At 33.0% G+C, this 19,646-nt stretch overlaps 1 protein-coding gene across 1 annotated transcript; it reads left to right on the plus strand.

The window, feature by feature from the left end:
• The first annotated feature begins 2,588 nt into the window (after positions 1-2,588).
• On the plus strand, positions 2,589-8,872 carry tmsb1 (thymosin beta 1). The gene is made up of 3 exons (XM_073821036.1): positions 2,589-2,742; positions 4,149-4,258; positions 8,532-8,872. Exons 2-3 carry the CDS (start codon positions 4,159-4,161, stop codon positions 8,570-8,572), a joined length of 141 nt encoding a protein of 46 aa, XP_073677137.1. The 5' UTR covers positions 2,589-2,742; positions 4,149-4,158; the 3' UTR covers positions 8,573-8,872.
• The last annotated feature ends 10,774 nt before the right edge of the window (positions 8,873-19,646 follow it).

Here is a 19,646-nt window from a genome sequence, read left to right on the forward strand (position 1 = left end):
TTGACTTGTAAACAGTGCTTGATATGTGCAGATTTATCTCCTCATACAGATCAGATAACTTGGAGAAAGCGATATTATGGATTAAGGACTCCATGACTCCAAAAAATGTCTTAATAATGGATTTGTTTCTCATTTGTTTCTTGCAAACATATAGCTTTTGTCCTCTCAAGATGTTAACTGATGGACTGAAGCGGTTTGGATTACTTGTGGATTATTGTGATGTTTTTATCAGCTGTTTGGACTCTCATTCTGCTGGCACCCATTCACTGCAGAGGATCCATTGGTGAGCAAATGATGGAATGCTACATTTCTCCAAATCTGATGAAGAAAGAACCTTTCTGTTTTACAAAAGTCCTTTGTGGCGAAAGAAGGTTCTTCAGATTATAAAAAGGTAAGAGATGGTTCTTTAAAGAATCTTTGACTGAATGGTTCTTTGTGGAACCAAAAATGGTTCTTCTATATAGATGGCATCGCTGTGAAGAACCTTTTAAAGCATCTTTATTTTTAAGAGTGTATTTATAATACTGTTGAATTATGTACATTTTATCTATTTATTTGAAAAAACTATTAAGGCTTCAATCTCAAATGGAAGCACTATGGCAAAGTGTCCAATCCTTCCTCCAATTAAGTGTCCAACCCTCCAATTAAACACAACCGAATCAGATAATCAAGATCATTACAGATCCGTAAACACCCCTAAACTATGGCCATTAAATGAATCTTGTTTTCTGTGAAACTACATAACATACAAATTTCACTCGTAGAATCAAGAGGGTTTTTTTTCCAGTAAAAAATGATTTAAAGATGAAAATTCACCTTAAGTAGACTATGTTTAAATATCACAAATTTGCCATGTCTGTCACTTTCTCATAAACACAAGGTGTATGCACTCAATTTATAAGTTAAGCCAACTTCTTATTTTAAATGTGTTAAACTGATATTGTTCATTGCACTTAGTTAAGACAACTTCACAATTAAAGTTCACTAAACTTAAATAGTTAATTGCACTTGCTTTATAAAGTCCTGTCAACTTTATTCTTAGTAAGGACAACTTCACAATTTAAGTTCACAAAACTTAACATTTTAAGGCAGCACAAACACTTACTTTTAAGTTAAAGACAACTAAAAAAAATGTACAGTGTAGTTTTTTGTGTTTTTTAGTTTTATCCATTGGTGAGACAGTGATGGAATGACACATTTCTGCAAACCTGATGAAGTAACAAACTCATCTACCTACATCTTGAACAGCCTGAGAGCGAGGACATTTATAGTGAATTTTCATGTCAGGGTGAACTATTATATTGAAAGTCGCATAACATTTTCCACTTTTTATGTAGATCAAATCAAGTTTGATCTATTGCCATTTCCATCATAAATCAGTATTAGTTCCAAATGGGATCAAATAAGATTTAAAAAAGGTCTATTGTCATTTTCCAGAAGGTCTTATTTTGCAGAGTGTGTTTTGCAGTCTGTCCACTGGGCTCTTAAAGGAGATAAAAAGTTCACTTCAAGTACAAAAACGTACAGATAATGTACTCACCCCCCTTGTCATCCAACATGTTCATGTCTTTCTTTCTTCAGTCGATAGGAATTTATGTTTTTTTTTTAGGAAAACATTTCTCTCCATATAGTGGACTTCAATGGTGCCCCAAGTTTGAACTTCCAAAATGCAGTTTAAATGAAGCTTCAAAGGGCTCTAAACAATCCCAGCCGAGGAAGAAGGGTCTTATCTAGCGAAACGATTGGTTATTTTTTTTATTACAATTTATATACATTTAACCTTAAATGCTCATCTTTCTCTGGTTCAGAACAGTTAGGGTACGTCGAAAAACATCGCTGCAGTAGTACTGACCCAGTGTTTACAAAGTGAACATGCAAAGAAGATAAAACATCCTTTACAAAAAAGGCAAACGATTTTGAAGTTGAGGAAGAAAATGAGATGGTAGTTTTTCAACAAACTCTAACTGTCTTGAACCAAAAAAAAAAAAGAAAAAAAAAAAGAGAGAGTTCAGGCAAAGCAAAACCAGACAAGCTTTTGAGGTTAAAAAGTACCTAAATTGTATTTCCTCAGCTGGGATTGTTTACAGATGCATTTGGAATCGTTTGAAGCTGCATTTAAACTGCATTTTGGAAGTTCAAGCTCAGGGCACCATTGAAGTTCACTACATGGAGAGAAATCCTGAAATGTTTTCTTAAAAAAAAAAACAAAAAAAAAATTGTTTAGGAGTGAAGAAAGAAAGACATGAACATCTTGGATGACAAGGGGGTGAGTACACTGTAATTTTTTGTTCTGGAAGTGAACTTTAAATGTTGTCTATGATAGAGCTTGTATTAGCATTTTGCATCAGTACCTGAAGGTGAATCTCGCCACAAGATGGCGCAGCTGGTGGATTCATCGTCTTCATCGCCTCACTCTCTAGGTAGAAAATCTTCATCTGCAATATTTTGAGTCGAGGACTCGAGGTGTCTCTCTCTGGTTCTCCAGAAACACGCAGTTTTCTCTCTAATATTCGCCTCTGTTTAAGAATTCTCACTCGGTTCACATTCGCTTACCGTTACTTCACTGCGCTGCAGGTTTGTCCAATCAGAACGCAGCAGTGAGACATTGAGCCAATCAGAGCGAGCGGGTTACATCCGTGCTGGGGTGTGATGGCTAGTATTTAAACAGTTGTCCACCTTGAGCAGCGCACAGAGATTCCGTCTAGCATATCTAGTGTACTACAGTCCCGAGACCAGCGCCAGGTAAGATTATAAATACACACAATTACATGTTTATTTATTCTGAGATATCATATCATATATGATTTTGCATACTGTTTTAGATAATATTAATGTCTGTGTCTGTTTAAAAGTGTGCATTATACACTTGAAGCAAACATAGACAATATAGCTTTACATTTCATGTATAATTACATTTGACACATTATGTCAAAACAGGACTGCATATGTTTGTGCACACCTGTCAATGCAGTATGCGTAGCGTGTGCGCGCGTGCGCGTGCATTTGATTAACACACTAGTTTGTTGCGTCGAGCATTTTGCGGTGTGAAAATGTATGTTAGTTTGTGTTTGCGCAGTGTGTCATTAATTCCCATGCCGCATGAAACAAGCATATGCACAGTTAGAAAGAAGAAAAATATCCAACGTCGACTGGAACGTTTCAAGCATTCAAATGTTTCAAGTATTTGGCAATGTTGCAAAATCCCAGAGATTTGGCGCCAGTCATTTTGGGTGTGGTGAAGACGTGAGGATTTTATCGTGATCATAGAAAAAGCAGTTCATGCAATGATCATAAACAAACTGCCCTACTAAGATAATTTGGTTATTTACTACATTTGTGTGATTGATGCATCACCTGCTGGTAAGAACTGCAAGAAAAGCCCTTAAAACATCGAGTCTTGATTAGTTACTATTATGTTTTCTAAGTTACTCTGTGAAACTGAATCTCCTTTTGGAGAGGTCTGATATTAGGTTGTAAGAAAAAAAAAAAAAAAAAAAAAAACATGATCTAGCCCTAAAACTAACCAAGTTATTCAATCATCTCAAGTAACGACTTGAATAAAACAGCTATTTTGGCAACATGCGAAAGTGTCTTGTTCACTAGACAGTGGCTGCACAGAGTGATTTTGTAAAATGACTTCCTCTTGGGCAGATCTCTCTGTAACTTGAGCATAATCCTGGCTGTTATTGAGCTCCAGTGCACGCATGGTTTGTGCAAATATGCAAAAAAGTGAAGAAAACCGCCTGTTTGGACTAGAGCATAATTTTAGGCCAGTGATTTTACTGGAGCTGCTGATAAGAGCTTACGTTAACACACACCTGAGGGCAGGAGGGTGCGGCAGGTCGACATGTCCACACAAAGTCACCCAAACTTCAGCTTACACCTTTGAGGAAATAGGTCTTGGGTAGTTGAACACACTTCTGCTTTTCAGAAAGTGGTTTAACCACGATGCCATTGCCAACTCTGTTTGAAAAAAAGCAAATGCTAATGCACATTTGGATTGACCGAAGCATTAGGATGTCAATACGTTCAATGATTTGTTTAAAGAACGCTTTTGTTTAGAGAGGTTTAAAGGACTGATTAGTCAAACAGTGCATGCACGCAGAGACAAGACTGCCACTAACTCTCGTTCACTTCAATCCTCACAGACTCTTCAAAATGAGCGACAATCCTGTTAAAGAAGAAGTGAAGCAATTTGACAAGAAATGTCTAAAGAAGACAAACACGCAGGAGAAGAACACTCTGCCCACTAAAGCAGGTGAGCGGGTTTGGCAGCCTCTCCCTCGTGATTCATTGTTCAGCGCTCACCCTTGCACAGTCTTGTGCTGATCTGAAACGGCAAACACCACACACACACACACACACACACACACACACACACACACACACACACACACACACACACACACACACACACACACACACACAGAGAGAGAGAGATACCTGAGTGATAAGTGATAAGAGCGTCTGCCTGCTTTACCTGCGGCTGAGCTGAAGAGTAAAACAAAGGACAAAGGAATGGCTCTGAATGAAGCTTGTTATAGGTTTAAGATTCATTAATGAATATTGATGTAACACCCTTCCTTAAAGAGGTAAAATATAACTGCAGGGAATGAGAAGAAAAGGTCCAAGCCCCATGACTTACTCATGACTACTTATATGGAGATTTATGTGTTTATCTGTATTTAGCAGGGTTATTATAGTTACTGCAACTAAAATTAAAACCATGTTAACAAATCCTAAAATAAATGATAACTGAAAACAAATAAATAATAAAAACTATATAGACATTAAAAACTAAATTACTAAAGCTTAAAATTAAAACGAAAGCAAAACATATAAATAAAATAATTAATTTGGATGAACTTCGTACTAAAATAACAAAAAAAAAATACATAAATGAATAAAAACTATGTAGACATTAAAAAACTAGCAAAATTACAAAAACACAATTACTAAAGCTTAAAATTGAAACGAAAGCAAAAAATATATCAATCAAATAATTAATTTAGCTGAACTTTGTAATAAAATAACAAAAATAAATCTAAAATAAATAAAAATGAATAAAAACTTTATAGACATAATAAACTACCAAAATGATAAAACACAACAGAATTACTAAAGATTAACATTAAAACGAAAGCAAAAAATATACAAATAAAATAATGAATTTAGTTAAACTTTGTACTAAAATAGCAAAAATAAATATGAATAAAAATGTATAAAAACTATATAGACATTAAAAACTACCAAAATAACAAAAACAGAATTACTGAAGCTTAAAATTAAAACAAAAGCAAAAAATATGCAAAGAAATAATGTACTTAAACTTTGTACTAAAATAGCAAAAAATACATTAAATAAATAAATAAAAACTTTATAGACATTAAAAAGTACCAAAATAACATAAACAGAATTACTAAAGCTTAAAATAAAAACAAAAGCAAAAATTATGCTAATAAAATAATTAATTTAGTTAAACTTTGTACTAAAATAACAAAAAATACATAAATGAATAAAAACTATGTAGACATTAAAAAAACTAGCAAAATTACAAAAACACAATTACTAAAGCTTAAAATTAAAATAAAAGCAAAAATGTATAAATAAAATAATTAACTTAGTTAAACTTTGTACTAAAATAACAAAAGAAATTAAATAAATGAATAAAAACTATATAGACATTAAAAACTACCAAAATAACAAAAACTGAATTACTAAAGCTTAAAATTAAAATGAAGGCAAAAATATATAAACAAAATAATTAATTTAAATGTAATAAATGAATTAATAAAAACTATACAGATATTAAAAACTACCAAAATGATAAAACACAACAGAATTACTAAAGCTTAAAATTAAAACGAAAGCAAAAAATATAAATAAAAACTATTATTAATAAAAAATATAATGGTATTTAGTACAGCACTGACCCCAGCTGATCTGAAGATGCTCAGATATCTTTCAACTACTATGAAACTATACTAGTACAACCACATGATGTATTAACAATTATTATGAACATTTAAAAACTTAATTTTTACATTAGCTTTTAATCATTTGTTTTGTTCTTCTAGGTACTACTCTTAGATTTTTATTTCCTGTATGTTAGATGTCTGTAATTCGTCTATTGTGTTGTTTATTATCTAGTGGAGCGCTGTGCTCAACTCTGTTGTATTAGTATGTCCTCTATAAATAGACTGGAACTCAAAACATCTTTCATTTGAAACATTCAAATCATGTTTTTGTGTAAGTGTGTGTTTGACAAAGTTGTCTTTTGTTTTCTGTCGTTCATCAGAAGTAACTCAGTAAGCAGTATTTACATCTCCATTTGCATGAACAGTTTCCTCAATGAGATAAATAACAAATACATAAACAGGAAAACATCTTGCAAGATCTGGTTGCGCTGGTACTGTAATAATAATGTAATATAATACAACTGTTAGAGTCACGCTCACTCAGAAATACAGCTGATTTCTCTCATCAGGTGCCAGTTTGTTGCTAATGAATGGCAAGTCTTGCACATTAGCACCAATGTTAACCATATAAAATAAAAATAAAATACATTTTAGATGACTTAATGACCTTTGTTTATTAGCTCCAATTAATCATAACTTTTAATTTAGGTATCATTTCATTTCAAAACTGTATAGACATACAAACCTACCAAAATGATAAAACACAACAGAATTACTAAAGATTAAAGTTAAAACAAAAACAAATAAAATAATTAGTTTAGTTAAACTTTGTACTAAAATAACAAATAAATAAATGAATAAAAACTATATAGACATTAAAAACGATCAAAATAACAAAAACAGAATTACTAAAGCTTAAAATTGAAACGAAAAGCAAAAAATATACAAATAAAGAAATTAATTTGGTTAAACTTTGTACTAAAATAACAAAAAAAAGAAAACTATTTAGACATTAAAAACTACCAATTAAAAACAGAATTACTAAAGCTTAATCATTTAGTTAAACTTTGTATTAAATAATAAAAAAAACTATATAGACATTAAAAACTATCAAAATAACAAAAAACAGAATTACTAAAGCTTAAAATTAAAACGAAAGCAAAAGATATACAAATAAACAAATAAGATAATTAATTTAAATTTAATAAATAAATAAATGAATAAAAACTATCGACATTAAAAACTATAAAAAACAGAATTACTAAAGTTTAAAATTAAAACGAAAGCAAAAAAATACAAATAAGATAATTAATTTAAATTAATTTAAATTTTTGAAAAATAAATACATAAATAAATAAAAACTAAATCGACATTAAAAACAAAATAATTAATTTAAATTTAATAAATAAATTAATGAACAAAAACTATATCGACATTAAAAACTATCAAAATAACAAAAACAGAATTACTAAAGCTTAAAATTAAAATAAAAGCAAAAAATATACAAATAAAATAATTAATTTAAATTAAAAATAAATAAATAAATAAATGAATAAAAACTATATAGACATTAAAAACGATCAAAATAACAAAAACAGAATTACTAAAGCTTAAAATTGAAACGAAAAGCAAAAAATATACAAATAAAGAAATGAATTTAGTTAAACTTTGTACTAAAATAACAAAAAAAAGAAAACTATTTAGACATTAAAAACTACCAATTAAAAACAGAATTACTAAAGCTTAATCATTTAGTTAAACTTTGTACTAAAATAATAAAAAAAACTATATAGACATTAAAAACTATCAAAATAACAAAAAACAGAATTACTAAAGCTTAAAATTAAAACGAAAGCAAAAGATATACAAATAAACAAATAAGATAATTAATTTAAATTTAATAAATAAATAAATGAATAAAAACTATCGACATTAAAAACTATAAAAAAAACAGAATTACTAAAGCTTAAAATTAAAACGAAAGCAAAAGATATACAAATAAACAAATAAGATAATTAATTTAAATTTAATAAATAAATAAATGAATAAAAACTATCGACATTAAAAACTATAAAAAAACAGAATTACTAAAGTTTAAAATTAAAATAAAAGCAAAAAATATACAAATAAAATAATTAATTTAAATTTAATAAATAAATTAATGAACAAAAACTATATCGACATTAAAAACTATAAAAACACAATTACTAAAGGTTAAAATTAAAACGAAAGCAAAAAATATACAAATAAAATAATTAATTTAAATTTAAAAAATAAATACATAAATGAATAAAAACTAAATAGACATTAAAAACTACCAAAATGATAAAACACAACATAATTACTAAAGCTTAAAATTAAAACAAAAGCAAAAAAAAAAAAAATAATTATAATAAAATAATTGATTTAAATTAATATAAATTTAAATATAATACAACAGTTATAGAGTCACGCTCCCTCATTCGCAGAAATAACCATATAAAATAATAATAAAATACATTTTAGATGACTTAATGGCTTTTGTTTATTAGCTGCAATAAATCACAAGTTTTAATTTCGGTATCTTAGGTATCATTGCATTGTTTGACCGCTGTGGTTTTGTTTGTTTCTCAGATATCGAGCAGGAGAAGAAGGCTACGGAGTGTGCAAAATGAATGTAAGGCGCGATGGCCCTCCTCTCATCCTCACCTCTGTCCTCCGCCTGACCTGTGCTGCTCTCCTGCAGATAGATCTGATCATTTATTAACATAATGCCATTTTTAAAACTATGCGACCTGCAGAATCAAGAATGTAACTGGAAGTGTGTATGCCTCATGATGTGTGGTTTAGAGGAGATGGATAATCAAGAGCCTGTTTCTGTATCTCTGTCACGACCTGCTGCCATTCTGAGCTGGTTATTCTTCAAATAACATGTGAGATGATATTTTTGTTTAATAAATAATAATAAAAAGGTGTCCAGATGTTTTTCCACAGTCGCTTTATGACAAGAAACTTTGGTAATGGGTTTTCACATTGCGCGGCGAACGAGGATTTGATTAGAACTACAAACGCGCATAAAACGTGTTAAAAAACTACAAACATGGAGGATATGCGCGACCAACGGACAGCTAGAGAAAGGGGTTTTAGTGATAAATAATCAATGTGTAACCTGATAAAAAATTTTTTTTAAATGTTATCCGCGTTATATTTCATGTGCAGCAACATTATGAACTTTTATAATGATAGGTTTGGTCATTAACGTTTAAATGCATAATTATGCAAACACAAGAGCAGAGTTCTCCGCATGAAAGACTCAACGTGCCTCTTCATTTCTCTCTAATACGGTAGGAAATCAAATTAAACGAAATGTAGATGATGTTAACTGTGATGATTGACAGGGCAGTTTAAACAGTGACAGGATTCAGGTAACTAAGCAACAGAGCGTCCATTAAAGAAGCAGTTATGACCAAGTAGTTTGTCCCAAAGCCTGCCTACTATTCTGCTACATACTCAAAAGTATGTACTTTTTCTTCTCAAAAAGAGTACTTTTAGGGCATAGTATAAGTAGGCGAATTGGGACGCAGCGTATATTTATAATACATTCAAACTAACATGCTAATCATGCTAGAAACATGCTAACAACATGCTAGTACCGTGCTAATCATGCTAGAATTATGCTAGTAACAGGCTTATCATGCTAACAACATGCTAGTAGTGTGCAAATCATGCTAACAACATGCTAGTAAAATGCTAATAACGCTGGAAACATGCTAGTAATTTGATAATCACGCTAGAATCATGCTAACAACATCCTAGTAAAATGCTAATAATGCTGGAAACATGCTAGTAATTTGCTAATCATGCTTACAACATGCTAGTAAAATGATATTAATGCCACAAACATGTTAGTAACTTGCTAATCATGCTAGTAACATTGCTAGCATTGCTAACAACATGCTAGTAACATGTTATTCATGACAGAAACATAATATAAAACATAAATGATTTGCTAATCATGCTAGAATAATGGTAGTGACTTGTTAATCATGCTAGAATCATGCTAACAAAATATTAGAATAATGCTAACAACATGCTAGAATAATGCTAGTAACATGCTAATCATGCTAGAATCATGCTAGTAACAGGCTTATCATGTTAACAACATGCTAGTAGCATGCTAATCACGCTAGAATCATGCTAACAACATCCTAGTAAAATGCTAATCATGCTGGAAACATGCTAGTAATTTGATAATCACGCTAGAATCATGCTAACAACATCCTAGTAAAATGCTAATAATGCTGGAAACATGCTAGTAATTTGCTAATCATGCTTACAACATGCTAGTAAAATGATATTAATGCCACAAACATGTTAGTAACTTGCTAATCATGCTAGTAACATTGCTAGCATTGCTAACAACATGCTAGTAACATGTTATTCATGACAGAAACATAATATAAAACATAAATGATTTGCTAATCATGCTAGAATAATGGTAGTGACTTGTTAATCATGCTAGAATCATGCTAACAAAATATTAGAATAATGCTAACAACATGCTAGAATAATGCTAGTAACATGCTAATCATGCTAGAATCATGCTAGTAACAGGCTTATCATGTTAACAACATGCTAGTAGCATGCTAATCACGCTAGAATCATGCTAACAACATCCTAGTAAAATGCTAATCATGCTGGAAACATGCTAGTAATTTGCTAATCATGCTTACAACATGCTAGTAAAATGATATTAATGCCACAAAGATGTTAGTAACTTGCTAATCATGCTAGAATCATGCTAGTAACATGTTATTCATGACAGAAACATAATATAAAGCATAAATAATTTGCTAATCATGTTAGTGATTTGCTAATCATGCTAGAAACATTCTAACAACATGCTAGTAACATGCAAATAATGCTAACAACATGCTAGTAAAATGCTAATCACGCTAGAATCATGCTAACAACATCCTAGTAAAATGCTAATCATGCTGGAAACATGCTAGTAATTTGCTAATCATGTTTACAACATGCTAGTAAAATGATATTAATGCCACAAACATGTTACTAACTTGCTAATCATGCTAGAATCATGCTAGTAACATTGCTAGCATTGCTAACAACATGCTAGTAACATGTTATTCATGACAGAAACATAATATAAAACAAATAATTTGCTAATCGTGCTAGTGACCTGCTAATCATGCTAGAATAATGGTAGTGACTTGTTAATCATGCTACAATCATGCTAACAAAATATTAGAATAATGCTAACAACATGCTAGATTAATGCTAGTAACGTGCTAATCATGCTAGAATTATGCTAGTAACAGGCTTATCATGTTAACAACATGCTAGTAGCATGCTAATCACGCTAGAACCATGCTAACAACATCCTAGTAAAATGCTAATAATGCTGGAAACATGCTAGTAATTTGCTAATAATGCTAGAATCATTTTAGAAACATGCTAGCAACTTGTTAATCATGCTAGTAAAATGATATTCATGCCAGAAACATGTTAGTAACTTGCTAATCATGCTAGAAAAATGCTAGCAACTTGATAATCATGTTAGAAACATGCTAACAACTTGCTAATCATGTTAGAAAAATGCTAGCAACTTGCTAATCATGTTAGAAACATGCTAACGTGCTAATCATGCTAATAACATGCAAGTAGCTTGCTAATCATGCTAGAAAGATGTTATAAACATGCTACCAATCTCTGAAAGGCTGTTGCCTTCAAGATATTCAAACTTTAAGATTTTAAAACTACTTTAAACTTCAAACTATTTCAGACTAACAACTATCAAACGTAAAACTTTTTAAAACCTTTTAAAACTGTCAGATCCAGCTTTTAGAATCAGAATCAGGAAGAGCTTTATTGCCAAGTCTTCTTGTGCATTCAAGGAATGTGTTTCAGTGTCATTAGCTTCCAGCACACAGAGACAACAACAACACAGACAATAAAGATTTCTCAAGCCAACTTAAAGTTTGTCCTGACAAACTTTTTTATCTAGTTATTTTTAGTGTACAATACTTGTCTAAAGTTTGGAGTGAGTCTCTTCCCCTTACAAAAAAAACCTACAGGAATCCTGCAGGATTTTCATTTTTTCTGCAGGATACCTGCTGGTATCCTGTAGGAATGATAAAATTCTGCAGGACAAATTGACAATATGTGCAGGCAATTCCTGCAGGTTTTTAGAAACATGCAGGATGATCCAGCATACTTAAGGAATCCTGCAGGATTCCCAATTTTTTGCTGCAGGATACCTGCAGGAATAATGAAATCCTGCAGGACACATTGGCAATATGCAGCAAATTCCTACAGGTTTTAGAATGGACCCTTTAGTACAACAGAAAACCCAGCACACACAAGTGAAAAACCATGCAGGATTTTATAATTCCTGCAGGACTGCAGAAATAATCCAAAAAAGGAAAGTAGTTTCTTGCATGAGTTGTTATTTTCTGCAGTATTAAAAAAAAAAAAAAAAAAAAAAAAAGAAAGAATGGCCTACCTAAATAACTACAGATTGTGAATTCTACAGGATAGGCTATATAAAGAGTGGAGGGGGAAAAAAGCTTTGATAGCTGCTGTAATTGTATACTGTATTTTTATTTAGATGGAGGAACTGTTTTTGATATAACAGGCATTCTCTGTTGGCAGCAATAAAAAAAAAATGAGTCGTAACAAACAATCAATACAATGGACAAAAAAACAATAAATACATAAATAACAGTAAGAATAGATTATAGACAATTATAAAAAAACAATTACTCTATTAAAAATTATGTAGTTATGCAAACATCTAAGAAGTTTCAATGTTCAAGAGATATGAATCTGTACACTACACTTTTTTTCTATACATTCATTAAAATGTCAGTCCAGTTATCTATTTTTAATCCAACTCCCATCTGTTTGGCTGGATGCAAAAAAAACTATCTGCAAGACCTGGTAGGTCCTTGAGGTAGACACAGGTTGAATGCATGTCTGTGCATTTAATGAGTTCAACTGAGTCTATCCCTCTTTCTTTTAAAATGTTTGTTGCAGTTATGCCTGATTTTCTGTCTTTGCTGATGTTGTTATTTGTTGTTTTCATTACATCAATGAAGGCATGTCCCTCTCCTTGCCCACTACCTACATCTATAAATGATCGTATTAATGCTACAGACCCATGTCTGGTTTGAACTGCATGGTTGATTCTTTTAGTTAGAGATTTTGTTCCTTTTGCATGGATTCGCTTGCCATTAACCAGAGCCCTAGAATAAAAACTGAAAGCTTTATCTGCACTGAAACCTGACTCTTGAAGGAGATAAGATTCTCTTGGGGTTGGCTGTCGTACATGTGGGCATCCAAGAAACGTCACACTAGACCTACTGATACAATTTGTCACAGTCTTGCTGCCTCCCAACATTTTTTCAACAAAACTTTTGCTTTGCTGTGTTTGTTCATCCTTAAATACAGCAGCTATGAGTCGTGGAACATGCTGGTAGAGGTTAAACATGTTAACAATTTGTTCTGCAACAGCTTGTGTGCCATGAAAGAGTTTCTGTAAGTGTCCATTCTGAGTCTCATATAAGAATGCACTGTGACTCCATAAAGGACCCCAATTGTTTACAGATGCTGCTGCATGCACAAGTATGTGGACATTAAAAGACACATGGCACTTAGCATATAGAGACTCAAAACGGCCCACAAATGCTTTTAGAAGGGCATCAGCTGTGTCAATGTTTTGGGAAGAAATTGAATCTTGAAGGAGAATGTATGTGGCCTGTACTAGAAGCAGTAAATGGTCAAGATATTTCTGGGGCAAAATGCCAAACAGACAGGGAAGGCTGTAAAATAGGAGGAAGTGTCTGTATTCAGAAGCTTTCCAATATTTACGCAAAGAAATTGAACGGGGTGGTCTTGTTATACTTGCAGGTGGTTTAATGGCAAGCAACCTTCGTTCAATTTGCTCGATATCTCTCCCGATGTACCAAGGCTCTGTATGGTATTTTGAGTCAAACCATAAGGTAGTCAGTTGGCGACAAACACCCAGTAGTATGCCATGCATGTAATCATATGCAAACCCAGCAACCATGTTAAAAAATGTCAGCAACATTAGAGGAGATGGGCCTTTTACTCCATGTACACATGTTCCAGAATCAACAGCTTGCTGAGCATCTTTTGTGTGTTTTTCATGTGTCCTCAGCTCTGGCTCCACTGACTGCAAGGGATACACCCTTGTAAACCCATTACCCTTTTCTACAACCTCGCCCTTTTGATAGCACCAGTTACATCCATGCTCTCCATTAAACTGCTTGACATTCTGTACAGCACAACGAGCCACAGAGTCACAAATGCAAAGCAAACTGTAAACACGGACTACTGATTTTTCTCCTTTCCATTGACAAGACACCCCTTGGTTTTCAAGACTTTGCAGCTCATTAACAAATGATTGCAGAAATGAGTTCATTTCTGGCTTTCTAGGCCCAAACCACAACCCACCAAGAATGACATGCTTTGCCCTCAGATTAGGAGGGAGTTCATTGATCGTGACTTGAAGTGGCCAGATGTGAAAAGGGGAAGATTTGAAAATTGGAACTCCATCAACATTCCATGACACTGAAATATTTGTCAGTTTTGGGTCATTTAATGCACCAATCGATTTGTACATAGCGCCATCAAATATGTCTTCAAAGTTTTGTGAGTTGCACTTGGTCCTTGACCATTTGTAATCCAAAGACTGACAAAAATCTGCATCCTGAAATTTACCTCGCAATTGATCTGAAATAGATAACTTGATGAAGACAGAGCCAGATTTGATCAAGTTTTCAATGTCCCCTGGGGCACCATCACATGAAGCACAATGGATGGGGATTTCATTACCAAAGAAAAATTGGCAGAATGGGCAAATATACTGGACTTCAAAAGTGTCACAGTGAAATGATTTCATGAACTTGTACAAGCTATCTGGAACACCATTGGTTGAATCGGGACAGTGGAGATTGATAAGATCTAACAAGTCACTCAAAGCCACTTTGGATGTTGTATGTCTGAGGCTGTAGGCAAGTATGCACAGTAAGGATTCTTCACTGGTGATTTTGGCATTTGGGTATATTTTTTCCTTACTGGCACACATCTCCTCTCTTTCTTCTGTACTTCCCTCACAAACTGCACTGTGGTTTCTGAGCATCTAGAAAGTAGATATTGCACTAATTACATGCTGACACATAAAGAAAGTGTGCTTCAAAAGAAACATGAGACTAGATAATCTAGATAAATATTCTGTACTGTATTCTCACAGGAGTCTCTGGAAAGTTCTCATAAGCTGTGCTGAAAACATCACCCTCCTCATCAGCAGAAAAGCTTTCCTGTCAGGCACGGTGCATTTATTGCACATTAAAAAAAACAAAAAACATGTGAATACATGCACATATTGTATGCATAAAAATAGCATGGTTTTTAAAAAGACAGCAGTTAGCATAAAAATAAAATATTGTATGTTCATTCTCACATCAGCATCTGTAAAGTTCCCATCAGCATCACTGACAACCTCATTCTCATCATCAGAAGAAAAGTTTCCCTATGAGACATACAGGTATTTGAACCTCTAGTTTAATACATAAACATTTCACTTTTATATGTACTAGCTAAAAAAGAAACAAAGAATTGCCAAATTTATTCATCTGTGCATGACGGTAAAGAAGCACCATTTGGAGATTAAAAAAAAAACAACAACTGTATTCTCACATTAGCATCAGGAGAGTTCCTGATAGATTTGCTGAAATTGTCACCACTATCATCATTGCAAATGTTTCCCTGCAAGTATAACATAAAGGGGGATGTTAGACATAGCTTCTTGATATTCATGTAGGACATGAATTTGTAACTGAAAACGTCTTAGGCAAACGTCAAAAAATGAATTACTTCAACTATATCTGGAATAAGCCATGTCTTGTATGATCTTCTCTTTTTTGTACCTGAAGTAGAAGAGCGAGTTTATTTTATTTTATTAATATAAGTTGATGTAATTAAACAATAAGAAACAAATTGCCTAATTTAGAATTAATTGCAGATTATATATTCTGAATTCAGCAACCTATTGTTTTCTGTGTCCATCGTCTTTTTGTGGCAGCTGGAACTGGTGCCTCTTCATTTAAGTATGCTTTGTACTCCATTTGTATCCTTTAAAAAATAAACAATTGAGTGTTATTTTAAACATAATATATTTTCTGCAATAATATAGTTTGTGATCCACTGTAATATCAAAACATTTTATGAAAATAATGTTTATTTGACAACTGACTTGAGTAGGAACATTAAAACAAGCACCACTAAATAAATGTTTTGTCGTGGAAGACTGTTTAAAGGAATTTGTGTTTTACAGATTCAGTCTTTCACACATAAAAAGACGGTCTTTTTTGCCACCTACTGGCGTAACAGTGTAATTTATTATAAGCGCCGCTAAATGAATCTTTTTAGAGAAAAGATTCGATTCACTGGGATGACGTGCTTTTTGACGTACTCGATTCACCGATTTAAATACAGGTCCATCAACTGTCACCAACCGTCTTCTGAAGGTAAAGTACTACTTTTATAAAATTATTTTATTGTTAAAGTGCTCTAAATGACTGTTCTGTTGTAAATCATTAAACTGCTGTGTCTTTGTAACAATAAAACAACAATAACAATTGTAACAATAACTTTTTTTTCTTTTTTCGCTGTCGAGGATACGCTATAACAAGGGCAGTTAACGCTACATAGGCCTACCGCTTATATAAAAATTGATTTTAAGAACATTTTTTTTGTATTTTTAACAAAGACATTGTTCTTTTTTGTATTTTTACTGCTTATAATTGATGCCAGTGTACTTTTTTGTTACCTCAGATATTAGCACCGGAGACTGCCCTGCAGCACATTGGCTGGTGTTTAAGGTAACACTGTTGTCATGGATACAGTAAACGTGAATGATGAATGAGACATCATTCATCATTCAATGAGATATAATAATATATAAATAACAGAGAGAGAGAGATAATAAAACTCCACAGTATGTATACACACACACACACACACACACACACACACACACACACACACACACACACACACACACACATATATATAATCTATCTATCTATCTATCTACCTTAGAAAATGACCAAAACATGGGTTCTTGTGGAATGGAGGGAGGAGCCACCCACATATGACATTGTCCCTAAAAAGGACATACTAAAAAAAACTTTTGAACCTGGGGATGTCGTGGATGTGGCCTATGAAGATGAAAGTTCACCAGCCACAATTATAGACATTGATGGTAAAAAAAAAAAAGTACAGCAAACAACAAGATTCCGTCATGATATAAGATAAGTATTTCCTACTTGAGTATTTTTGTCCCTGTAGAGAACAAAGAAACCCTCAGGAGGAGGATGTTTAGGCTGGAGGGCAAAAGAAGAACACAGCAATGTGTGTCAAATTCAGAAAAAAGAGTGGCAAAGAAAAAGAAAATTTACACTCCAACTCAGTCGCCATCATCTGATGCAGAACCTCCAATAAAAAAACATCAAGTACTAGCTACCATGCTACTTTTCATTAAGTTTATTTTTTATTTTTTATCACAAGCAGTAATGACATTGAGGTACCAATATTGTGTTCATCTTTAGGTCATTCACAGAAAGAATATTATGTTGATGCAAGAGATAAACAGCATGGAAAGTCAAGCTGAAGAGTCAAGCCGGGAAACTCAGCTAGAGCAAGAAATTCTTCGATTACAGAAAGAAAATGAAAATCTACGTGCCTTGAATATATCTCTACAACAAAGTATTTGTTTTTTTATATCTTTATTTCTCTGTCTATCCATCTATATATCAATTTATCTGTCAGTGTAATTGCCTATTAGTAGGCTAATCATGATTATTTGAACTGAATTTAATTTTTTTTTTTTTCTAAGAAATTCTACCAATGCTTGAATCCATGGCCCCGAACATTACACTCAGAACAGATACTCCTAACAATCATCAAAAATCACAAGAGAATCCAAGCCACAAAAATCCCCCTGAAAAGGTGAATAATAATATATTTTGTTTTTCATATACAGTGGTGTGAAAAGCTGTGGGCCCCGTTTCTAATTTTTTTTATTTTTGCATGTTTCTCACACTTTAATGTTTCAGATCATCAAACAAATTTAAATATTAATCAAAGATAACACAAGTAAACACAAAATGCAGTTTTTAAATGAAGGGTTTTTTTATGAAGGGAAAACAATATCCAAACCCACATGGCCCTGTGTGAAAAAGTGTTTGCTCAGGAACAAATGAGAAAGAAAGTAATTGAGATCTCTCAGTCTGGAAAAGGTTAAGCCATTTCTAAAGCTTTGGGACTCCAGCGAACCAGAGTAAGAGCCATTATCCACAAATGGCGAAAACGTGGAACAGTGGTGAACCTTCTCAGGAGTGACCCGCCGGCCAAAATTACCCCAAGAGCGCAGTGACGATTCATCCAAGAGCTCACAAAAGACCCCACAACAACATCTAACGAACTGCAGGCCTTTACACCTGAGATGTTCAGCTGGGATTAGGACTTTGCTTTCTGCAGACCAGTCAAGTTGTTCCATGCTGACTGAATCAATAATTTCTATTTGTACCTTGACTTATACACCGATGCATTGTCATGTAGAATAGAAAGGGGTCATGTCCAAACTGTTGCTATAAAATTAAAAAGCACACAATTCTTTAGAATATCATTATATGCTTAAAAATTAAGATTTATACTCATAGAAATTACTAAAGTAGTCAAACCTGTTTGTTAGAAGGGGGTGTCCCAATACTTTTGACAATATAGTGTATAATATAGTATAATATAATATAGTGTTTAATTTTACTGTCCTTAACTCTTTTTTTGTTTGTTTTGTAGACACAGGGGCTAGGAATTAGTCCTACTGTCCTGGCAAGTTGTGGACGGGGTGGCACATCATGCTCTGCCATGGTTAAAGATCTGGCGGTAGCAGTGTTTGGACGAGAGATGTTGGCCACTCATGGGCTGTCTGGAAGGGCTGGTAATGCAAACAAAGACACTACAGCAAAACCAGCTCTTGACCAAGACAAAGTAATGCTCATCTTGGGTGAGTTAAATGTAATTTTTTTCTTTGCACAAATATTAGGGCTGCTCTTGTTACAGTTACAGTGCAAAATGTTAATCATTGATAAGTAAAATTGCATTTACAGACACAGTACAGAAGAAATTCCCAGAGGTTCCAATAAAGTTCATCAGGGCAGCACTCAGAGAAAAATTAAATGATGAACACAAGTTGCGAGTAAGGTAATAATTAGTTACACAGACAAACACACACACACACACACATTTTGTTCATGTTTTATGGGCACATTCCATATACACAAAGGTTTTATACTGTACAGACTACAAGCTTGTTTCCTCATTGGAACCAAAAAATGTCCCCACAAGATAGAAATGTGCAGGTATTATTTTACTTGTGCATTAATGCATTTTTTTATGTCTTGCAGGAAAATGGAGTAGATGCCACCTTCTGGCTTCAGCAGATGGCTGTGAATTTGACTACGTTTCTCTTTTTTCTTTGAAAGTTTCAATAAATTAAACAATTTGTGAAAATACATTGTTTCATTGTGAAGTTATTTCTCCTGCATGTATCCTGCAGAAGACAATTTGCAGTTCTCCTATATTTCTGCACATCTATCCTGCACAATAATCCTGCAGGAACTGTATGTTTTAAACATACCTGTA

This window comes from Garra rufa, chromosome 16 (genome assembly GCF_049309525.1).
Source record: "Garra rufa chromosome 16, GarRuf1.0, whole genome shotgun sequence".
Taxonomy (NCBI): domain Eukaryota; kingdom Metazoa; phylum Chordata; class Actinopteri; order Cypriniformes; family Cyprinidae; genus Garra; species Garra rufa.